The 23,306-nt window shown below is 44.6% G+C and overlaps 1 protein-coding gene across 11 annotated transcripts; it reads right to left on the minus strand.

Annotated features, from left to right (window-relative positions):
* Positions 1-1,398: 1,398 nt before the first annotated feature.
* On the minus strand, positions 1,399-22,833 carry HNRNPF (heterogeneous nuclear ribonucleoprotein F). 11 transcript variants are annotated; one of them, XM_007170816.3, is made up of 4 exons: positions 22,751-22,816; positions 22,357-22,424; positions 7,386-7,445; positions 1,399-3,319 (listed from the first exon to the last, which is right to left on the minus strand). In XM_007170816.3, exon 4 carries the CDS (start codon positions 3,266-3,268, stop codon positions 2,021-2,023), a length of 1,248 nt encoding a protein of 415 aa, XP_007170878.1. In that variant the 5' UTR covers positions 3,269-3,319; positions 7,386-7,445; positions 22,357-22,424; positions 22,751-22,816; the 3' UTR covers positions 1,399-2,020. The 11 variants fall into 11 exon arrangements, with proteins under 11 accessions (XP_007170878.1, XP_028019458.1, XP_028019457.1 ...); XM_028163657.2 differs by lacking the exons at positions 22,357-22,424; positions 22,751-22,816 and adding exons at positions 9,352-9,495; positions 10,326-10,480; XM_028163656.2 differs by lacking the exons at positions 22,357-22,424; positions 22,751-22,816 and adding exons at positions 9,352-9,627; positions 10,326-10,474.
* Between the last annotated feature and the right edge of the window lie 473 nt (positions 22,834-23,306).

Consider the following 23,306-nt stretch of genomic DNA (forward strand, 5'->3'; position numbering starts at 1 on the left):
AGAGGCACCGTAGCTACTGCTGCTGGCCCAGAAATTTGAGTCACTGTGGGATTTAAGGGCATCTAGCACATTCCCAATTTCCCACCCCAGGTTCTTGGAGCCCACTCCTTCCATATCTGAACCTCAAAATTAGCAAAGATCTACAGGGAATAAACGTACTCCTTGAAACTTCACTGTCCTATTAAGCCTTGGTCTTTTAATCACATCCTAGGCCTTGCCATCACAGGTTTCATGAACTCCCAGGTCTTCCGCCTGGGTTTCTCTGGGTCTTTCTCACAACCCAGATGGCCTTTGCTTCCCTACAGTGGACTGTCACTCATGAGATGAGCAGACTATGAACACAGCCTAGAACAGATGTGTGGTCTCTGCACAACTCACCTGCCCCCCAATTCTCACACTATCCAGTCCTCTCAGTTGACCTTCCCAGTTCTGCCTCTGGTATTACTGGGTTATGCTGCTGCCCCATCTCCAGCCATCTGAGTCTGTAGAACACTAGTGGGAAGAATGGCAGGGTGGGGTTGTGAAGCCCGAAAAAGCCAGGAAAGGCCTAAGACTCTCCAACCTACCTATAAAACCGTCAGAGGCTTGGCTAACACAGCAGCTTCTCCGTAAATGAGGCCAGTGCCTTAAAATGAAGATACCATACAAAGATACTATTAATACTGGTGAAACTTGGATAACTGGGCTACATTGTATAGTTATTAAAGTGGGAAAATAAAGCTGGGAAAGTTAATAACTATCAAGCAAAGTTCTTTTTAATAAACTTCATTCGCGTTTTAAAGTCTTGACGGTTTTAGTGTACGTGTTAAGTTTAAAATGATGGATCGCTGTGTGCAGAGCTACCTGAAATTTGGAACTTGTTTCCAACTGCCAGACAGACAATTTTCTAGTAACAATTTGGAAATAGGTTTCTAACTTGAGAATATGCGTATCCTGCAATAACCAGTAACTGTAACCCAGCAGTGTGTGCTCTAGAAATAATCCTAAGTATGGAAGAAAGACTGTTTAAATCAGCACATCTTATATAAAAAAAAAACATAAAATTGTGGCTAATGACTCAACGTATGTAGCACGCAAAACTAAAAATCTCTAGCTATGAACAGGTGCCACCCGGCATAAAGCAAGGGAACAGGACATTACAAATGGCTGATAAACAGAACACAAGTCACAGGAAGATGGGACTGTAGGCTTCTATTCTCATACTCTGTAGTCACCATTTCCACTCATATATTTAATGTTTTTAAATCTGAATGTTTAATTTAGCCTCGTTTTAAGAATACAAGGGAAAATCATACTGCTAAATTTTAAAATTCACACTGAAATGCAGTAGTAAAATGAAATTCTTCTCAACCACCCAGTCATTTTGCTAGTTTTTGGTGAGTATATAGTCTGTGCCAGTCATTGTGAAAAAGTCTTTTTATTTTAAGAAAAAAATTTAGTTAACAAAAAAAAATTTAACAAGTTTCACTTAGCAAAATACACCCAAAAGGAAATCACAGTACAAAGAAAGTTTTAAGTCAAGGCCTCACCAATTCCTACAGTATTAGTAATGTGTCTCAATTTTCAAAACTAACTTTTAAAAAGCTTAAACTTAACCTAAGAGATTTTAAATGAAAATAAACTAGAATGAACAAACATGAGAAATGTTCCTCTTTGAATTAGGGATCTAGCACCTTGAGTTTTCCAAAAAAGCACACCTCCCCAATGTGTTCACGATGATGTGGTGTAAAAGATCCACATTTAATGTACTTAAAACTACTTTAACTCAGATAACATCACTCCAGAAAGTACACTACCAAAATGTTGAGAAAAGCTGAAAATGGTTTTAGTTTACTCAATATAACATGCTAGAAGAAAGTTTGCATGAGGAAACACTGAAGAGGTAATTTTTTAATCCAGATTTTACAAACTCATGGTGCAAAATGGGTCCCACAGCTTCCTCTAGAGTAATAACTGCTTTTCACTGCTTGTTGGCTGCCTGTGAAAATTTGATTGAAATAACTCAAAAGCTACTACAAAACTAGTCATATCCACCCATGCTGTTCTGGCCACCATAGCTAGCCGCCCCATAACAGCCACTCACGGACTGGCTCTCAAGGCCACTGTAAGTGGACGGGGTTGACACCCCTATGCTTTGCATCATCTGGCTGCTATATGCCCCGTTGCTGGACCCTGTCGTGGAATTCAAGAAAAGTTCTATGTATCTGTGTTGCATGTTGGCCCTGTCTTTGGACATGGCCGCCACAGCTTCTTCGTGAGTGGCAAATTCGACATCAGCTTCGCCGGTCACTCTTCCATCAGGGCCAATCTCAATATGGACTCTCACTGGGTTGAGTGGAGAGAAGAAGTTGTAAATGTCGTTCTCCGTCGCTTTGTAGGGCAGCCCCCTCATGTGGACACAGTGTCCAGTGGTGCTCTGGACAGTGAACTCGCCATCTCCATACCTTTGGTCGTACATCCCAGAGAGACAGTAACTGAGGTCTCTTCCAAACAGGTCGGTGGTGAAGCCGTAGCCATCGCTGAGGCCACTGTACTCCTCATAGCCCCCGTAGCCTGCACTGTAGGCACCGGACCTCATCCTCTCCAGGCCCGCCTGCTTGACAATGCCGATATACCTCCTGGCTGTGCCAGGCCGGTCATAGGGCCCCGGCCGCTGCACTGACATGAACTTCAGAGGGGGATCTGAGTATGACCTAACTTCTTCCTGACTGCTCTTGAACACCTCAATATACCTGTGCCCTATTCTCTCCTTGTGCTTCCCTAGGGCCTTCTCAGCTAACTCCTGTGAGGCAAACTGCACAAAGGCTTCCCCTGTAATCTTGCCCTCGGGGTCCACAGGCAATGTGATCCCGTTTGGCACGATTTCCAACCCTGAGAAGAACTGAATGATTTCTTCCTTGGTGCATCCAAACGGGAGTCCTCGAAGTCGCACGAAACCATCATTGGCGGTGTCAGCACTGTTTGGACCACTGTGCTTCAACACCCAATCCATCTCGGTTCTGTGGGACTTGAACACCTCAATGTACCGATGTCCCATGCTTTCCCTGTCTTTTTTAAGGGCCATTTTTACATCATCTTCTGATTCAAGTTCAACAAAAGCCTCACCACTCTGCCTGCCTTCTCTAGTGTAGATAAAATGAACGCCTGCGACCCCATCATGAATTGTGCAGTCGGAGAGGAAATTCTGCACATCCTCAACAGAGCAGGACCAGGGCAGGCCACGGAGCTTGACTACAAAGCCTTCACCTCCCTCGGGGCCCAACATCATGGACACTTGACAGAGCAGACGTCAAACAAACTTGGATGCGGCTTTTTGTGGCTGAAAAGAAAGCAAAAACTACTTTACATAAATTTTCATTTAATATGTATAACAAGAATATACAGTAAATAGCTTCCATTTTACAGATGAGGAAGGATGAGTGAAATTAAAGATGTTACAATACATGAGCAGAGATTCAATCCTACATCTCCCCAAAAATAGTTACATTACTCACAGATAGACTGAAAATAACAAATTAACAAATTTAGGGGGTCTTAAAAAAAAAAGAAAAAAGTGACAATGGAGAGTAAAATTTGAAGAGCAAAATAGTGATCTGGAAGCTTCAGTCAATAAGACAAAATCTACAAATTCTTATGGTCAATTACTATGAGTTCTAGAAGGAAAGAGAAGAGAATGAATTGAGGCAACATTCAGAAATACTAAGAACTTGTCAGAACTACAGGAAGACAGATGAGCTGTACTGTTGCATTGCTAAAGTAAAAGGCAAGAGAGGGTAGGTGTGACCTGGTACTTTGAACACAGAAGTATTGGGCAGGGCATTTTCTTGTTTTATTTAGTCCACGTTATCTGTTGTGATGAAATTTGGTGGTTCATTTAAAACAGCTCTTGTGTGATTCTTCAACTACAAGCCATACATTTAACCAATTTGCTTGTTTGTGGCAAGACACTACAGAAGCAAAAAGACGTGACAAACACGGGCTATTTTAAATCACAATACAGAATAACATTTCCTGTGACACTGGGATGAACCAGAATCAGTGTTCTCATCAGCAACAATGCTGCAAGGATACAAGACAGCAATGGCTTCCAGAGCCTAAGGAAGTATCATTGTTCCTATTGTCAACTCAAACAAAACCTGAGTCAAGTGTGAGGTCAAATTAAGACATATCCAAACAAACAGATAAGTGCATCAGCAGAATATCAGTTAAGTGTGATGCAAATGTAAAAATCAAATTATATGCTTCTCAGTTTCACATATTAAAAAAGGATCAACTGGGAATTCTCTGGTGGTCCAGTGTTCAAGACTCGGCACTTTCACTGCCATGGCCCGGGTTCAATCCCTGGTTCGGGAACTAAGATCCCGTAAGCAGCACAGTGCAGCCAAAAAAAGAAAAGAAAAGAAAAGAAAAGAAAAGAAAAGCTGGGGAGGGGGGAAGATCATAAAACACATTATGGGGACTTCCCTGGCCGTCCAGTGGTTAAGACTTCGCCTTCCAGTTCAGGGGGTGAGGGTTCGATCCCTGGTCAGGGAGCAAAGATCCCACATGCCTCGAGGCCAAAAAACGTAAAACAGAAGCAATATTGTAACAAATTCAATAAAGCCTTTAAAAATGGTCCACATCAAAAAAAAGGAAAAAAATCTTTAAAAAAACACATCATGTTGATCAACGTAACACACATATTTTGCTGTGTTTCATTGAGGGACTACAAAGGGAATGAACTCCTCAGTGTACAAGAGGCATGACAGGTGCCCTTCCTGACAGGGTGTCTGTCATGAAGTGCAAGTGGCATCTGACACCGAAGAGTCCAAACTGAAAGAGTAAAGGTCAAATCCATGTAAAGGGCTGTATTGTGAAGAGTAGAGGTTGAGTCATCAGATAGCAATATACACATAACAGAGAGACAATAAAAATACAGATAGGACCCAAACTACATTCTTAGTGATCAATGCTCAAAACGGGCACTAGTACACGGAAATTGTTTCATGAAAATTGTCATTTCACATCAACTGTAACACAGATGTAGCCATTAAAGGTAAGAGCCGCCTTTTCAAGAAATCTGGGCACATTGGTCATTATGTAGAAAAAGATAAAGCAGAATCCTACCTCAGATGAATCCCAAAACTATCCCAGATGGAATGGGGTATTTACACTATTAGAGCAAAATACGCAGATTTCTAAAAAACCCACAATTTAAACAAATTAGAAAGCATGAATGGTAAGTTAAGAAAAAGAAAAGCAAACTGCTAAGAGACACAGTGAAGCAAATTAGAACAAGATTTAGAAATTTATAAACAAGGAGTTGCTTCTTCTCATAGCTGAGCTTGTTACCTGTGGCTCTGCTCCGGCAACTCCACCTGCCCCAAGAAATCCCCATCTTCACAAACTCTTCACAGAACACTATTTTCCTTACCAATTAAGGAGATTATCTCATTTCTAACCAACCCTGTAATATACACCTTCCCTGATACCAAGTTTGCCTCCAGCTACTTGCTGATTTGCTTTCCCTTTCAGTAAAATCTCATCCTCAAAAGACCTCTACCCACCCCCACCATAAAAAGAAGGGCATGATCTCACTCTGCCAAGGACCTCCACGGCAAGAAAGGAACATTTTTTTATCTCCATCCTTTCAGTTCCCACAGCAGGATTTAACCATTCTCTCTGGAAATCCTTTCTCCCCGTGGCTCTTGGTTTTCCTGTTAATTCCTTAGGCACTCTGCCTCCCTGAGCCCTTCCTCAAGGTTCAACTGTACGCAATCACTGGCCCTTCTTTCTTTTTCTGCCCCCCCCCCCCGCCCTTGTAGGCAGCCTCACCTGATCCTTATATGTCCAGGGCCAATTCTGGGCTCAGGAACCCAAGTTCCCAGCTTTAGGCTCCCTGAGGCCAAGACTGGTATACACAAACTCTACTCCATAGTACCACCTAATGTACCACAAATGAACACAGCCTTTTTTCTGTAACTCTTCTATAGCAGCACCCTGGTCAGCCTTACTTGTCATCCAGAAGCTCTAGAATGAAACTAAAGTAATCCTTTAACAACTCCCAAGCCCTTAAATCCAATGAGCTCATCATTTCTTTGGGGGTCATCCCATTCTCCACCCTTATCCTATTCCTAACCCATACCTAAATTCTATTCAGTAACTCTTGACTCCAACAAGTAATAAAGGTTTCTCACATCTCTTCTCAGTCCCTAGCACACTGCTTGGCATTATGATTTGAATTATCAAATCATCATCTTCTTTGTGCATTGCCCTCATATCCCTTTCTACTTCCTCTTTCTTTCTAATCCCAGTACCAAAAGCCCTTTCCAGGACACATTCACATCTGATCCTTAAAACTTTTCCAATCCTTACTGCAACCTGATCTGTAGCTCTTTTAAAGTGACTTTATGTCACTCTCCTGTTCTAAGACCTCAGTGGCTTCCCACCGCCTGGAACACAAACCATGGGGCTAAGGGGGCGCTCAGGCCTTGCAGCTCTGACCTGTAACACACACATCACTTGCATTAAAAAAATATATATCCTCTTATTCCTGTATTTCTTTGTGCCTGGAGTGTGCCAGGCTCTCTGCTGCCTTGGGTGTGACACACGTGGTAATTATCTCTCCAAATATACGCCACCCAACCTTCTGTCTAGCTAAATCCCACTAATCCTTAAGGTCTCAGCTCAAATATACCACCTTTCCCATAAAATCTTCCTCTTCCACAAATTAAGTCTTACACAGTTCTATGATCCCAGAGCATTCTAGGGAAACAAATTCATGATTTGTTTAAAACTCTTCAAAAATGCACGAGAGCCTAGCAGGGACAGACTGATCTGTTCCGTAGGTCACTGTGGTCCCACCCCCAGCACAGCAGGCCCAAGATTAGCAAGAGATTAACTGATGGCCAGGTGGGGGTCAACACCACCCTCTAGAATATGGCAGCCTGGTTAGGTTAAAAAAGACAAGCAGGGAGAAAAAAATTAAAAAAAGACAAGCAGGAAGCATAAAAGAACACAGTCATTTCATGTAAGGACTACTTAAAACGCCCAATATAAAACAATTATAAATGTTTTTTGTTTCAGAAAATAATGTTTCAAAAATAAAGTGACTTCTCCTCTAAAGGCAATGTGAGAGCACTCTTCCAAAACACCTATCTATATTTCTAATGTACATAATGCAATATCCTCATCTTTGCCCTCAGAATCCTCTACATTTGAATTCTTTGCAGACTTACAGTACTTAGAACATTAACACTTGAGAAAGTTAAGAGAGCTGGAGTTCTGCTCAACGTTAGATTTACAGCTAGTGAAAAAAAAATTTACTTCACACTCAACAAAGTTTTCTGTGTCAATAAAATAAATCAATTACAAACTGAGAAATTACTTTTCTTAAAATAGCTCACCTTAAAGAACAGCGGGGGATGCCCACAGTCGAAGACACTCCAGGCAGGTAACGAACTGTCCTAAAAAAGAGCGATAAGGCCGTCTTGCCTCAGTGCCCCAGCACTCCCAGAGTGAGCACAGCCAGCGGTTCCCCGGCTGGGCTGGGCTCCGGGCTCCCTTCCTCCGGAAAAGCCAGAGCCCGGGCTGCGGGAGGCCGTTTACAAAACCGCGGGGCTGCCTTCAAGAAAGTGCACGCCCGCCCGCCCCCACAGCTTTGAGACGCTTCACCTCTTTTCTAGGGTAACGCCGAGAGTACCAGCCTGGCACTCTCCACTTGCCCTGAGAGACGTACTCAAAACGCGAGTTCTTTACACGAATACCTAAGTGCGCTAAGGCAATTTAAATATCGAGGGCGGGAGGGGCACTATCGGGATGGAGCGGAGGCGAGGTCAGCGCGGTTCCGGGAAGCCGCGGGCGGGCGGGCGGGCAGGGGGCGAGGAGCTGCGGCGCCGACCCGCACAGGGGACCAGAGGCGTGGCCAGATTTTCACAGGGATGGGCTCCAGAGAAAGCTGGTTTGCTAGAGACTGTACCAACAGTATTTACAATTTACAAGCACCCCTGGAGGACTAGGTGGAGATACTCAAGATTTTCTTTCCTAGTTTTATGTGATAGCTTCACTTCTTGAGACCTAATGTATTTGGTCTAACATTAATCTTTTAACTGAGGAAGAGGGGAGGAAATGTTGAAATACGCTTTTCAATAGGAAAAACATCAGTACCATCAACCACAGCCACAGGACAAAGCTGTCCCCAAGATACTGTATGTCCAGCGAATTAAGTTTGAGAATTAAAGCACATTCTTAGTTTCAGAAACGTAGAACTGAGAAAGTCAAGTTAATTTCTGAGCCTGTTGTCTTAAGAGGTAATATCTGCCTTTCCTTATTAGCGTCCTGTAATTATTACACGAGATACTATTTTGGAGGAAAGGCCTATATAAATGTAAAGTACTACAATTTAAGAAGTAACAGTTGCAAATTCTCTAGAAGAGGGTTTTCAAGAGGCTTCATCAACCGCCCCTCTCCTCTGCCCCCCAGAAAAGAGTGAAATCTAAAGGGCCGAACCCCTTCTGCCTCGGTTTATCCCTGCTCCTGGCTCATTCCAGTGTGGTCCGCACACCAACAGCTGAGGCGCCTCCGCGGGCACGCACACTCGGGGGCGGCCAGAAGCAAGGAAGCCGATTTTCACGAGACTGAACCGCGGCGCGCACACAGTTGAAGCGCTGAGGGGGAACACTGGTCGCCCACCCCCCCTCCCCGGCAGCACCCTGCAATCGCTGCTGGCGGCGGCGGCGGCTAACAAAATACTGCTCTCGGGTGCTGCAACTGGAGACCGACTGAACTGAACGTACCGAAAGGGGGGACAACCAAGGATCTTGCGCGCGCGCGCGCACACACACACACCCGCAACTAGACTATGACGTAAGTGCGCACACGGACCACCCGAGGATCTTGTTAAAATTCAGATCCTAAAACAATAGATCTGGGCCGGAGTCGAGACTCAGCATTTCTAACAGGCTCCCAGGACTCCTGGGACGGTCTCCAGAACGTGCTCTTCCTCACTCTACTATACAGGTTAGGCAGGATTTAGTTCGGATCCAGGTGGACCAATCAAGATAAACAGGGCGCGCCTGAACGCACGGCTGATTAGGTTTCTCTAGGGAGCACACAGGGCGCTTTAAACTGCACCCGCACCGTCTCTCTTGAGAGACGGGAACTCGGCGGGTCCCCGGCTTCACCCCCTTTGTATTCCAGTGAGGCCTGAAGAGCATTTCGTCCCCATCTGTAAATGAATTTTAACCTACAGCTGGCAGCACTCAGACTGTTCTGGCTGTCTTAACCACTCAGAAAGTTCTACCTCTTAAATCACGGTCTGCGTGAGACCCCGCCTCAGGATTACGCGGTTGACTCTTTGGCTCTAAGACTTACCGCTGAAAGGAGCAGGACCGATTTCTATCTTCATGAAGCAAACGCGGTTCACAGCCAAAAGACCCCCAATTCCACCCGACGCTTAAAAACGCAGAGGATTCCGGGGAAAAGCCAGGTGCATCTCCTTTTGTTATTAACCTGAAACTGAAACTCAACTGGCTGTGGGGAAACGCTTCGAACGAGGCTTCAAAGTGCGCTCTCAAGATCGCGGGCCGGCAGGGGCGCGTCTGAGCGATTTCGGCGGGAAGCGCGGTATGGGTCCCGGACACCAGGCTCCTGGCGGAGGCACCGGGACAAGGTGAAGGGGTTCGCTCGGCCTCCACCGGGCGATCCGACAGTCTCGGGTCGGCCAAGCCCTACAGGAACGCGCGACAACAGGGCGCCCCATCCCCGGGCCTGGGCGGGGTCAGCGGGAGCTTCCGGGGCGGGGCGAGCTACGGGTGGGGGGAGGGAGGAGAGGCTTCCCGGGCTGCGCGAGTTGGGGGGAGGGGAAGGAGGTCACGAGGCTAAGGCTCCCCGAGCCCGGAGGTGGAGGGGAGCTCCCGGGGCAGGGGGACTCACTGGAGCGGCAGAAGGAAAAGGTTTCAGACCGGGGAGGGAGGCGGGAAGTGTTGGCGGCGAGGTGGGGAAGAGTTCTCCGGCCAGGCTTCCTGGAATCGCGGGGGGTGGAGGGGGGAGGGGAGGCGGAGCTCCCGAGTCAGAGGGGCTTCTAGGGGCTGCGAGGAAGAGTTCCCGGGACCCGAGGTCGGCGGTCGCCTTCCCGGGCTGGGAGCGGAGCTCCCGGGTCGGGTCGGGGGGACTTCCTGAGGCCGTGGGGTTGGGGGGGGGAGGGGGAATTCCCGGGGCAGCGAGGGGGAAGAAAGAGTTCCGGGGGTAGGGGGGGCGGCTGTGCGGGAAGAGGTGGGGAAGAGTTCCCGAGACCCTCGGGGGTTGGGGGGAGTGCGGGCGGGGGTCGTCCGCTCGCTGCGGCTCACCACGACGGGTCCGGGGCCTGGAGTCCGGAAGGCCGGCGCGCGGGGCTGCGTCCCGGAGGCAGAGGCCGCGTGACTGGGAGGGCGGCGAGCCGGACGTGGGTCACGGGGCGTAAAGGAGGAAGTGCCACCGACGGGCCCGCCAAGATGTCACCAATGGAAACGCGTCCTGCAGGTGCGGCCCGCGCGGTCGGCCAAGGCAGGAAGTGGGAGGAGGAGGGAAGGAAAGCAACGAGGAAGACCGTTCTGAGTGAGCTCTCAGAAGTGCCAGGGTGGAGAAAAGTCCAGAGTACGGGCGGAGGGGAGGGGTGACCGGCACCACTCATGTGGAAGGAGAAACCATAAAATTTAAATTAAAAAAAAAAATCATCTCTGAAGGCAGGAAAGGATTCAGAATGGAAACTAATGAACAAAAGGTAGAAGTCTTTGTGTATACAGTACCTTGTTTTGTAGATTTGGGCCTAGTCATGTAAATATTTTTGCACAATTTTAAAAAGATTAATTTTAAAACACGCAATTCTTAAACTTCATAACCTAACAAGCAGTTACATTTTATTAACTTTTGACTCCTAATTCAAATGAACTGGAAAACAATTATAAGGCAATTGCAGTAATCTTAGCAGTGACTGTATTTACATTAAGAAATGATAAAATTTTAGTTGTAGCTATGCTGCTGTGATTTTTTTTTTAAAGAAAGTCATTAGATATACATCTGATGCCTAGAATAATGTTTCTAAATAATCTGACTGCAGGGAGTCGGAGTACGGATGAAACAACATGGGCCATGATTTAGTAATTATTGAAGCTGGGGGATGGGTATATGGAGTTTCATACTTTTGTCTCTACTTTTGTGTATGTTTAATACTTTTAGTAATAAAATTATCTAAGAGGAAAAAGTCAATCTATTTACTAGAAATAACGAACAAATTACAGAATTTACAGGAAAAAGGTTCTAGGTGAGAATATGATAATGCAGCCTACAAAGCCACACTGTGGGTAACTCGACAAGCACAATAGCCAGGCATTCAACAAAATATCTCCAAGGGAGCACTTATTGAATAAAAGAAATTTAAGAGAATTATCAAGGATTCACAATGCATGGGACATATTTGGATCTTGATTCAAACAAATTGATCAACATTTATGAGACAATTTAGGAGATACTTGAACACTGATTTTACTTACGTCAGATATGATAGAATTGCAGTTATGTTTAAAAACAAAGGAATTAATTTTTAGAGATATTTTAAATACTTGTTTGTAGGTGAAATGGTGTGATGGCTGGGATCTGCTTCAAAATGATCTGCTTCAAAATCCAGCCATCCCACAGAGAGTGAGAAAGACACTAAAAACTCATACACTCAAAAGAAATAAAACAATATTCTGAAGAAAAATTAAGCCACAAAATTGGCTTGGTTTTGGAAACAGTATCTCTATGGAAATGAGTATCTTGACTGCTTCACGAGCACTTATTTCACTTAAAATCCTCTTCAAAATACATTCTTGGTAATTCAAACGACTGGCATCCATTTTCTCACTTATTTTATTTGCATGTATTTGTTGCAGTTAAGTAGCGTTACATGTTCTTTCTTGGCTTAACTGGTTGGTGACACTGGCTAACTGGCTAGTCGAGTGTTAATAATTGATCAGTCATGATAGGGTTCCTGCCAGGTGAAGGAACAACATGTACAGAAGACAAAGGGGAAAGTGTAATGCTGAGACAGAAAGCACCTCAGAACACCTGCAGCCAGCGGGGAGATCCACAAAAGGGGGAAGCAGAGTAAGATCCTCCAAAGCCCTGAAGGCCTGATTCGGTATTTTGGATTTTATTTACTCTAAGAGAAGATACTTAACTATTTCAAAATGGAATGTAGTATAGAGTTTTGCTTTTCAACAGAACAGTCTAGCTGCTCTCTGGAAAATGAATGATGGGAACAGATGCATGGAGACGGGATGGGAAGAAGTGAGACAAGTTTAGGAAGAATTGATGGTACGTACCCTGCAACAAAAACATTGTGGTGGAAACTGAAGCATGTGAAAGGATTTGAGTTATGTGCATTAGATAAAATTTACCCAATTTCAAGTCATTCATTAACCCAGAAATATTGTGCACTTACAAGATGCAGGTACTGTGCTAAGTCCACAGAACAGTGGACTAGGAAATCAATAAAGAAACAAACAAACGTATGACAAATTCTGAAATAAATAAGAAAACAGGGATTAACTCACATGGGGGTTCTGAAGAAGTGACATTTAAACAGATCAGAAGCATGAACAGGGGTGGAAATGTTAAACTTTCTCCCCCTGGTAAAAAGCTAAGGTTTAAAAGTAGAAGTTAGAAGACCATATTATTCTATTTTTCCTTTGTACATTACCTACTTATTTCCCCCACATACTTGTTCAATATATAACGCAGCCGTTTGTCAGGATATGTTTTGGTGTTGGTTGCTTTGTAAAAATATTTTTATTTTATGGTGAATCTTTTTTTTTTTTTCTGGTGAATCCTTTTAATCTTTATATTCAGTTCTTACTAAATTCAAAAAAGAGAATTTTAGATATCGTTTCTGCTGCTGTCTGTTTTCCACTTGAGGAGCACACATGGGGTCTGGGGAAGAAGCAATTCCCAGTCATGGTACAGTATATGAGCAGAGCCCAGATTCCTATTTGTTATGGATGTTTTCCTGTTCTATTGGAAACTACACTAGAAACCTCAAGTCTCTTCCAACCCAGCAATTTTATAAAGTCCCAATTCAGTGGTTCTTAAACATTTTTTTGCTGTCAGGGACTCAACCTGAGAATATGACGCAGGTCTGGATCAACTTTTTTAAAAAGTATACCCCCCACACACAACTGTACCTAAATTTTCAAACAGCTCATGCCTCTCAAGTGTGAGAACTCTGACCTAATTTGTACAACATACCAAGTTCAACACATAAAACTACCTAAGGGCTATTAAAGAAAAGAGAAGCTTTAAGATACAAAGTACTATATATAAAATAGATAAACAAGGTCCTAGTGTATAGCACAGGGAACTATATTCAATATCCTATAATAAACCATAAATGGAATATGAAAAAGAATATATATATGCATAAATGAATCACTTTGCTGTACACCAGAAACTAACACAACATTGTAAATCAACTTAAAAAAAAGAGAAGCTATAGGTGGGGTGACTAAAATAAATGACATTTTAAATGTTCATTGCTATTACTACATTTTTATCCATCAAAGAAAATATAATTTGTAAGCAATAGGAAAGCTGTTTTCCATCATCTTTTAGCTATTAGGCTCTTTAGCTTACTGTAGCTAAGTCTGGGGTAATAATACACAGTTTTCCTCTGTTTATTTCTCAAAAGCTGTGTTAACTAAAAAGCAAAAATAGTGTAACGTTAGGTAAATTATGTCTATAATGCTTGTACTGAAATTAACACAAGGGACAAATTATTAGCCACCATAGAACAAGCAGTCATTGCTCTGTATTACTGATTGCATTAGTGACTCAAGAATCAAGATCTAAAGTTACAACAGAAAAAAAAGTATCAGGTGGGGTGTTCATAAAAAGAAACCTCCAGGGACTTCCTTGGTGGTTCAGTGGGTAGGACTCTGCGGATCCAAGTGCAGGGGGCTGGGGTTCGATCCCGGGTCGGGGAACTAGATCCCACATGCATGCTGCAACTAAGTCTGCATGCCGCAACTAAGGCCCGGTGCAGTCAAAATAAATAAATAAAATAATTAATTTTTAAGAAAAAAGAAAAAGAAACCTCCAGTGTTAAAGATAAAGATCTGTTCTCCCCAACTGAGGGAAATATCTCATCATCTGTATTAATGAATGCCCACAGCCCCTTCAGGAGGCCTAGAGCTTCCTCTTGGGTCTTGGTGGAGAGCTGACATCTTGTCAGGTCCCCTGCAGCTGCCATAGGAGTGGAGGCAGCTGTAGCTCCTTGTGCTCCATGTTTGCTGCTCAGGGGACCATAGCACACTGCCCCGGGGTTGGGGGGGTGGGGGCGGGTGGGTAGAGAACAGAGCCAAGAGGAGGAAAGGAACATGACAATGTACTTGAGAGGGGTTCCAGCACCAGAATACCACAAACCGGACAACGGCTTAGAACAGCAGACAGTTTTCTGGGAACAAGAAGTACTGTACAAAACTGTAAATATTTTAACAGAAAAAATAACAAGCACTCTCAGATACTTGATTACAGAATAAAAAACTTTCCAGTGCTAAAAATTGAGTTTTGAATTTATAAAGTTAGTAATGAATTGAAAGAAAGGATAGTGGCTTGGAAAACCAAGTGGAAGAAATAGCTCAAAACAAAGAAAAAAAAACCAGAAACAATGAGGGGAAAAAGATGAAATTCAGAGGAGTAAGAGATAACATGAGACAGGAGAAACAACATGTGAATGATAGAAATTCCAGAAGGAGAAAAAGACAAAATGAAGGTGAGAACAGATAAAGAATGGAAGGAAACTTTCCTGGCTTAAGATAAACTCAGTGGTGTAGTTCCCAACAGATACTTTGAAAACACACAACCCAGGCATACGATGGTAAAAAAAAATTTAAAGTACAGAGAAAAAGTGCTTTGGAAAAAGAGCAAGTTAGGTACAATGGATAAAAATATGGTACCAATAGCCACACACTGCTACGAAGCACTCGAAATGTGGCAAGTACAAACTGAGATGTGCCCTAAGTGATAAAATTTAGTACATATAAAGTGAATTGCAGGGAATTCCCTGGCAGTCCAGTGGTTAGGGCTCTGCGCTCTCACTGCCAAGGGCACGGGTTCGATCCCTGGTAGGGGAACTAACATCTCACAAGCCTCTCGGAGCAGCCAAAAAATATTAAGAATAATAATTAAATTTAATTTAAATTAAAAAAATTAAAATGAATTGCGAACATCAAAAACAAGAACCTCAAACCTCAACTTCAAAATATTGATTACATATTGAAGTGATACTTTGGATGTGTTGAACCAATCACAATATATATTAAAATATACTAAATTAAAATATTAAAACATTTTCCAACACATTCTATATACAAGGCCAGTATTAATTACCCCCTGTTATGGGCTGAACATTGTGTCCCCAAAATTCACATGTTAAAGTCCTAACCCCCAGTACCTCAGAATGTGACCAGGTTTGGATATAGTCTTTATATAGGTAATTAGGTTAAAAATGACATAATTAAGATGGGCTGTATTCCAACATGAAGAAGGGGAAATTTGGACACAGATAAGCAGAGGGAAGACAGCCATCTATAAACCACAGAGAGAGGTCTGGAACATATCCTTTTCCTCAAGCTTCTTAGAGGGAACCAAACCTGCTGACACCTTGATGTAGGACTTCTGGTCTCCAGAACTATGAGACAATAAATTGTTTAAGTAACCAAGTCTGTAGGACTTTGTTATGGTATCCCTAGCAAACTAATACACTTGTAGATATCAAAACCAGACAGACATTGCAAGATAACCCCTTATGAGTATAGACACAAAATCCCAACAAAATACTAACAAACTGAATCCAGCAGCCTGTAAAAAGGATTATACACCATGACCAAGTGGGATTTATCCTAGGAATGCTTAAGAATGCTTAAGGGTGTTTCAACATAAGAAAAGGTACTGGGCCATCTGCAGCCACAAGGATAGACCTAGAGATTATCTCACTAAGTGAAGTAAGCCAGACAAGAAAGACAAATATGATATCGCTTATATGTGGAATCTAAAAACAAAACAAAAACAAATAACTTATTTACAAAGCAGAAAGAGACAGACATAGAAAACAAACTTATGGTTACCAAAGGGGGGGGGGAAATTAGCAAGTTGGAATTAACATATACACACTCCTGTATATAAAATAGATAACCAACAGGGACCTACTGTATAGCACAGGGAACTATACTCAATATTTTGTAATATACTCTAAGGGAAAAGAATCTGAGAAAGAATACACATACGTATAACTGAGGCACTGTGCTGTACACCTGAAACTACTATATATTGTAAATCAACTATACTTCAATTTAATTAATTAAAGAAAGAAAATATACTGAAATTAGATAGTGGTGATGGTTTTTACAACTTTGTTACAAAAAAAAAAAAAAAAAAGCACCTCTGAACTGTACCCTTTAAAAAGGTGAACTATATGGTATGTGAATTACATCAAATATTAAAAAATTTTAAAAATCATTCATATCATAATTCTATTGGACAGCACTATTCTAACCAAATATTCATGTAAAGCAGAAGAGACCTCAATTAGGGGAAGATGAAGAATGGAGATGTCAATGATGGACCATCTTTGCACGTAGATAAACTTAAAAGGAGAGAGTGTGGTAGGAATTTGTAAAATATTTATACTATATGAGGATTTTTGTAAAAGGCATACTGTAAGGGAAACAATAGTTTAGAATTTTTTTCATTCTTGTCATTTTTTCCCCTTAAATGATTATCGCTTTTTGTGTCCTGTTTAAGAGACCTTTTTCCTAGCCCAAGGCCATATGGATATTTTTTAACTTAAAGCTCTGTTGTTTCCATCTATGTTTTTTAACATTTTGATCTACAATAAACTTGGAATTGATTTTCCAAGAGTTTTAGAATTAGTTTATCAAGTTTCACAGGCTAATTTCACTCATGAACTCACATGAAAAATTCCTAAATAAACATTAGCCAACCAAATCCAGCAATACACAAAGCTATTTAATACAACATGACCAAGTTGGATTTATTCCAGGAATGCAACTGTAATTCATCATTTCAAAGTCAATCACTGATACTGTCACATTAACATATTGATGAAGGTAAAATGTGGGCTAACTAAGAATTTTTCATGTTTCTAAGAAATACCCTAAATAACAGGAGAAAAATAGACATGGATGAATTGTCTTTACACTGGCAGTAAGGAAAACTTTCCTGACCATGACTCAAACCCCATAATATAGAAAAATATACAAACACACACACGCAAACAAAACAACCTAAACCCTCTTATGCATGGCTAAAAATACCATAAGCTAAGCAAAATACCAATGATAAAATGGGAAAGACATTTGCAATTTATTTCCCAGAAGTGTTAATACCCTTAAGGTACAGAGAGAGCTTCTAAAGAGAGAAACAAAAAGTCCAACAATCCAAAAAAGAAAATGGGCTAGAGGTAAGGACACTTGACGGAAAAAGGAATGCCTTTAAACACAAAAAGATGCTCAACATCACCATGTAAGATAAATTAGAATTTTAAATGAAACAACATTTAAAATACCTATCACACTGGCAAAAATACAAAAGTTTGATAACAAACCCGCTTGGAGAGGCTGTAGATCAGCAGACACTCTCAGATACTGTTTGTGGAAATATTAAATGGTTCAACCCCTATGACCAAGAAGGTGAAAATACGCCTGCAGAGACTATCCACTGCAGCACAACCCAATTGCCCATCACTAGAGATCCAGTTGAATAAACTTTGACGGATCCACCTAATGAAGTATTAGGCCTTAAACCAAGGAAGCCAAAGACCACTGAAATTGTGTCAAGAAAGGAACCAATCTGAAGGGCTCCCACTGGCCAAAAACTGAATTGGAGCATCAAAGAGAATAAAAGCTACAGTGGATTAAAGCACACCCTATATGTTAAAATCCATGACTTCATAATGATACCAGAAAAATTAGTGTCTAAGGATTCAATTCATTATTCTGGATATGGATACTAAATATAAAAAAGGAATCAGAAACTTAACCTGCCTTTTATAAAGTACATCTTAATCAAATGATTAACAAAGAAAATTTCCTCTCTACAGAAGTACACCTGCTAATAACTGAGAAGGAATATTGAATTAAAACATCACTGATCTGGAAACAATCAACAAAACAATGCGTTTAGAGAACGAACATCAACAGCTGCTAACATCACAAAGAAGGAACACCAACCAATATGTGCCTCTGGCAGGAGTACACAGCACCTCCCATGCAGTATTTCAAAATAAAATCTCAACGGAATCAGGACAGCCTGTAGAGGATAACTACCATTTTACAGGAAACTCAGAGGACAGAGATTCAAACACCACCATGGGAATGCAGTCAGAAAAACCCAGAGTGTGGGGAAGGAAACCTACGTGACACACAACCTGATTTGTTCAAAGAAAAAACTTTTAAGAATAGAGAACCTTTAGATCGTCACTGTCTAATAAGGTAGCCTCTTGTCATACTTGACATGAGGCTGGTACAAATTGAGATGTGCTATAAAATAAGCACACACTGGATTTTTTTTTAATTAATTAATTTATTTTATTTTTGGCTGTGTTGGGTCTTCGTTTCTGTGCGAGGGCTTTCTCTAGTTGCGGCGAGCGGGGGCCACTCTTCATCGCGGTGCACGGGCCTCTCACCATCGCGGCCTCTCCCGTTGCGGAGCACAGGCTCCAGACGCGCAGGCTCAGCAACCGTGGCTCACGGGCCCAGCCGCTCCGAGGCACGCGGGATCCTCCCAGACCAGGGCCCGAACCCGCGTCCCCTGCATTGGCAGGCAGACTCTCAACCACTGCGCCACCAGGGAAGCCCCACACACTGGATTTTGAAAGCTTAGTTCAAAAAAAAAAAAAGCATGAAAAATATAATTTAAAAATTTACTGGGGGGCTTCCCTGGTGGCGCAGTGGTTGAGAATCTGCCTGCTAATGCAGGGGACACGGGTTCGAGCCCTGGTCTGGGAAGATCCCACATGCCACGGAGCAGCTGGGCCCGTGAGCCACAGCTACTGAGCCTGCGCGTCTGGAGCCTGTGCCCCGCGACGGGAGGGGCCGCGATAGTGAAAGGCCCGCGCACCGCGATGAAGAGCGGTCCCCGCACCGCGATGAAGAGTGGCCCCCACTTGCCGTAACCAGAGAAAGCCCTCGCACGAACCGAAGACCCAACACAGCCAAATAAATAAATAAATAAATAAATAAATAAATAAAGTAGCTATAAAATTAAAAAAAAAAAAGAAGAAACAATCACTCATTAAAAAAAAAAAAATTTACTGGGGAAAAAAAAATTTATTGGGGGACTTCCCTGGTGGCGGGCGCAGTGGTTAAGAATCTGCCTGCCAATGCAGGGGACACAGGTTCGAGCCCTGGTCCGGGAAGATCCCACATGCCGCAGAGCAACTAAGCCTGTGCGCCGCAACTACTGAGCCCGCGCTCCTCAACAAGAGAAGCCACCACGATGAGAAGCCCGCACACCACAACGAAGAGCGGCCCCCGCTCACCTCAACTAGAGAAAGCCTGCGCACAGCAACGAAGACCCAACGCAGCCAAAAATTTTAAAAAATAATTAATTATAAAAATTACATGATGAAGTGATTATTTTGGGTCTATTTTAGATATATAACATGTTAAACTAAATTATTAAAGTGAACTATGCTCTTTTTTATCAGAAAATGTAAAATTATGTGGCTTGCATTATATTTCTGTTGGACAATGCTGCTGTGTCTTAAAACATAACTTGAGAGCTATATATCTACTAAACATATAATGACCTTATTCGGATCCCAAATCAAACCAACCAGCTATATAAAAATATTTATTACACAATCGGGTACATTTGAACACTGGGTATTTGATGATATCAAGGAATTACTATTTCTTTAGGTGTGATAATGGTATTGTGGTTATATTTTAAAAATCCTTAGAAATACAAACAAATAGTTAAAATAAACCAGGCTGGTCTAAGATGAACCTGGTTCTCCCTTTGCCCAGTCTTTTGTCTTCCGCAAGAATCTTTGCTCAGGGCAACTAATTAGTGGCAGGGGCCCTGGCAGAGGACTGTCCCTGTCAGATAGACCTGAGTTCCAGTCCCAACTGTGTCCCTAGGACACATCTGCATGATGGGAATACAGTAATACCTCCTTGTACACTGGTCACGAGCACGTGATTAGAAAATGTGGTCAACACCTAGCTCTGTCTGTGGATCCAGTAAGGGTCAATTAATGTGTTTCTACAAAGAGCCTGAGAGCCAGAGCTCAGCCTGGAGAGGGCAGGTTGGTGGGAAAGTCACCTCTGCGGAAGGAGGCCCCCTCCCATTTCTGTACCCCCTTCAGGCACCTACTCCAAAGGGCACGCACCACGTGTCTCCACTCTCCCTCAGTTTGGGCCATATTCAAGGACTAACTCTCCTCCTAATCAATCCTTTCCCTTAAATCAATTCACATTTTTATTCGAGTTATTTTGTTTAAAGGAGCCTTGTAACAATACTCAAGTGAAAACCAGCCACCTGCCAGTTAAAACAAAAACAAAAAGCAACTACTACAAAAAGAATGTTACTAAAAGACAAAACTAAAAATAAAAAGGAGACCATAATATGGAAATCATAAACCTAATTAATTTACAGAAATGCATATAGGAAGATGAGATCCCCAAGGGAAAGGCTGGACCTACTTAACACCAGTTATAAAGCAGTCTCTCTTAATGTTCATTGAGAGCAGAAATTTACTCACTTGAAAATGAAAAAATCTTGTCTAAAAATTAGCACTGAAAACATCACTTTTCACTGATAGACCCTAACATTTTTGTCTAACCGGAGAACTCGAGGTATTTTCATTCTTACTAGAAATTCAGAAACAAATAGTTAACTTTTAAAAACGTGACTAAAAGTAAGAGTGAGAATTATATTAAGATCGATAGTTTCGATGATGTCCTTCACTAAAAGATTATTTGCAGCCTTCCACTCTCCGGGTTCCACGAGGGTCCGACCAGCCGAGGCCCGCCCCTAACGTCTGCCGCCCGGGGCCCCTCCCCCACCTCCCGACCCAGGCGGTTCCGGGAAGCGGCCGCTCGTGGGCCCCCCCGGAGCCTCGAGAACACTTGTGAAGCATGCTGGTTCGTCAGGGCCTCAGGGGAAAAAAACTGCCGCGAAGGGCGTCCCGCGGGACGCGCGGGGCTCGCCGGTGGCCGGGGAAGGGGTCGGGGGGGCTCGCCTGGGCCTGGGGTTGTCTGGCGGGAAACTGTGGGGGTCCTCCTAGAGACCCTTTAAGGTACAGATTAACGGGGAGGGGCTGCAACCCCCAAGCGATTACGTAAAAGACCGGGGCCCAGGGCCGGTCGGGTCCCCGAGACTCGCGCGGCCTCCCCCAGGCCGCCCGGCACCGCCTTCCGTGAGCCACGCGGGAACAGGGCGGCGGAGGCGCGGCGCGAGCGCCGGCAGCGTCCAGAAGTTTCTTGGGCGCAGTCAAGAATCAGCAAAAGTACGTTCAAAGATAAAAGCAGCACAGGACAAGGAAAAAGAAATGGCCGAATTAAGTTCGCTCAGCAGAAATGTGGTCGTCAAAGACAACGAGAACCAAAGAGTTTCAGCCAAAATACAGACACGATACCTCTGAGAGCAGGAGAGAAATGCAGACAAGGGCTCAGGGCACACACGCCGCACAGAGAGAAAGAAAAGGCCGCAAAGCTCGAAAGTGGAGGCTCGGAGAGCGGGAACGTGGGAGGGGGGAGGAGTCAGGTACCCAACCAGTCTTGTGCAACTCGCGGACGCGTTCAGCCACGTGAAAGTACCGCTTTCATTTTAAAATGAACCCCCTCGCACGGTCGCCTGGTTTTCTCACCCTACTCCTGGCAGGGGCGCTCGGCTCTGCTCCCTCAGGAGTCCGCACGAGGCTCTCCTTCCCTTCGTCGCTTCGGACTCTGCCTCCCCGACCCCAAATCTCAGCCCTGCGGTCCAGTCCCGGAACGTAAGGCCCTTGACCTCAGACCCACCTCCCCTAAGCCCAAAGTTTAGCCCCGCGGTCCCCACCCTCAGTGGGCCGGGTCCCCGCGTTCGGTACCCAGTCGGTCCCCGGGTGTATGGCCCCTGACCTCAGATCCCACCTCCTCCGACCCCAAATCTCAGCCCCGCAGTCCCCAACCCCCAGTAGGCCCAGTCCCTAATCGGTCCCGGGTGTGCGGGCCTTCACCTCCGATCCCGCCTCTCCTGACCCCCAAATCTCAACCCCTCGGTCCTCCATGCTAGGGGCCGCATTCCCCGGCCGCTCCCCGGTATGCGGGTCTCGGACACGCCGCCCGTCCCACCCCTCACCTCGGGCTCCAAGTCTCCACGCCCCCGCTTTTCTTCACATCCGGCACCTCGGTCGTCCCTCTGAGCACCTAGAGCAGGGTGGAACGCGGGGGACTTGGCAGTTGTAGCTGAGGCAGTTGAGGCTTGTTTACCATCACTATGGAAACCCCTGGCAGCGCGCCCCGGGAGAGGGCCCCCCGGAGAGGCGGGGTCAGGCGCGCGGCGGGCCCGAGGCCACAACTCCCGTCCGTCGTGCGCACGCGGCGCTTCCGGAAGACCTTCAGCTCTCGGAGTGCCCTGCCCTCCCTCGGCCCTGCGCCCAAGCACCTGGGAACAGCAGCCCCAGGAACCCGCACCCGCGGCCCGCTCCCGGCTGCCAGCGTAACCGCGGGCCGGTTTCCCTGCAGAACCCTACCTTTTTCTCCAGGAAGACGCGGCGTAGTCCCACTTCCAAGTCGGAGCCGGAAAGACGCAAAGACCACGGCGGGGCGGGGTCTCTGAGGCGGTCGTCTGTGGGCGGGGCCGCGAGGGCGCATTGTGACGCTCCCGGAGCGGAGCTAGGGATTGGCCGGCCAGTAGTAGGGCGGGGCCAGGGCCTGAGGACCGGAGGCGCTGCGGGAAGGGGAGGGGTGGGACGTGGGCGAGCCGTGGTCGGGGGAGGGGAGGAATTGTGGGGCACGGCTGAACCTCTGAGGATACTGAGTGGGAGAGTCCCCCAAACAGTGAGCCCAAAGGACCCCTGGATTGAAGACCAGGGTGACAGAAGAAAATGAGAGTCATTTCCGGACGAGAGTGAAGAAAGAGGGAACCGGGAACATCGGAGACCGATAAAGGCGGCTCCGAGGGCAGGGTTTAGGGAGGGATTAGCAGGTTGACTGAGGTTGCTTACGTGACTGTCACTTGGGCTGAGAAGCCCCAAGGTTTCTGAAGGTGACCCTCAAGACGCCGAGGCAATGCACAGTGTTCAGTCA

This window comes from Balaenoptera acutorostrata, chromosome 16, assembly GCF_949987535.1.
Source record: "Balaenoptera acutorostrata chromosome 16, mBalAcu1.1, whole genome shotgun sequence".
In the NCBI taxonomy this organism is placed as follows: Eukaryota; Metazoa; Chordata; class Mammalia; order Artiodactyla; family Balaenopteridae; genus Balaenoptera; species Balaenoptera acutorostrata.

Coding starts and splice junctions, on each gene's coding strand:
- HNRNPF (XM_007170815.2), bottom strand. CDS start 3,268: ATGATGTTGGGCCCCGAGGGAGGTGAAGGCTTTGTAGTCAAGCTCCGT.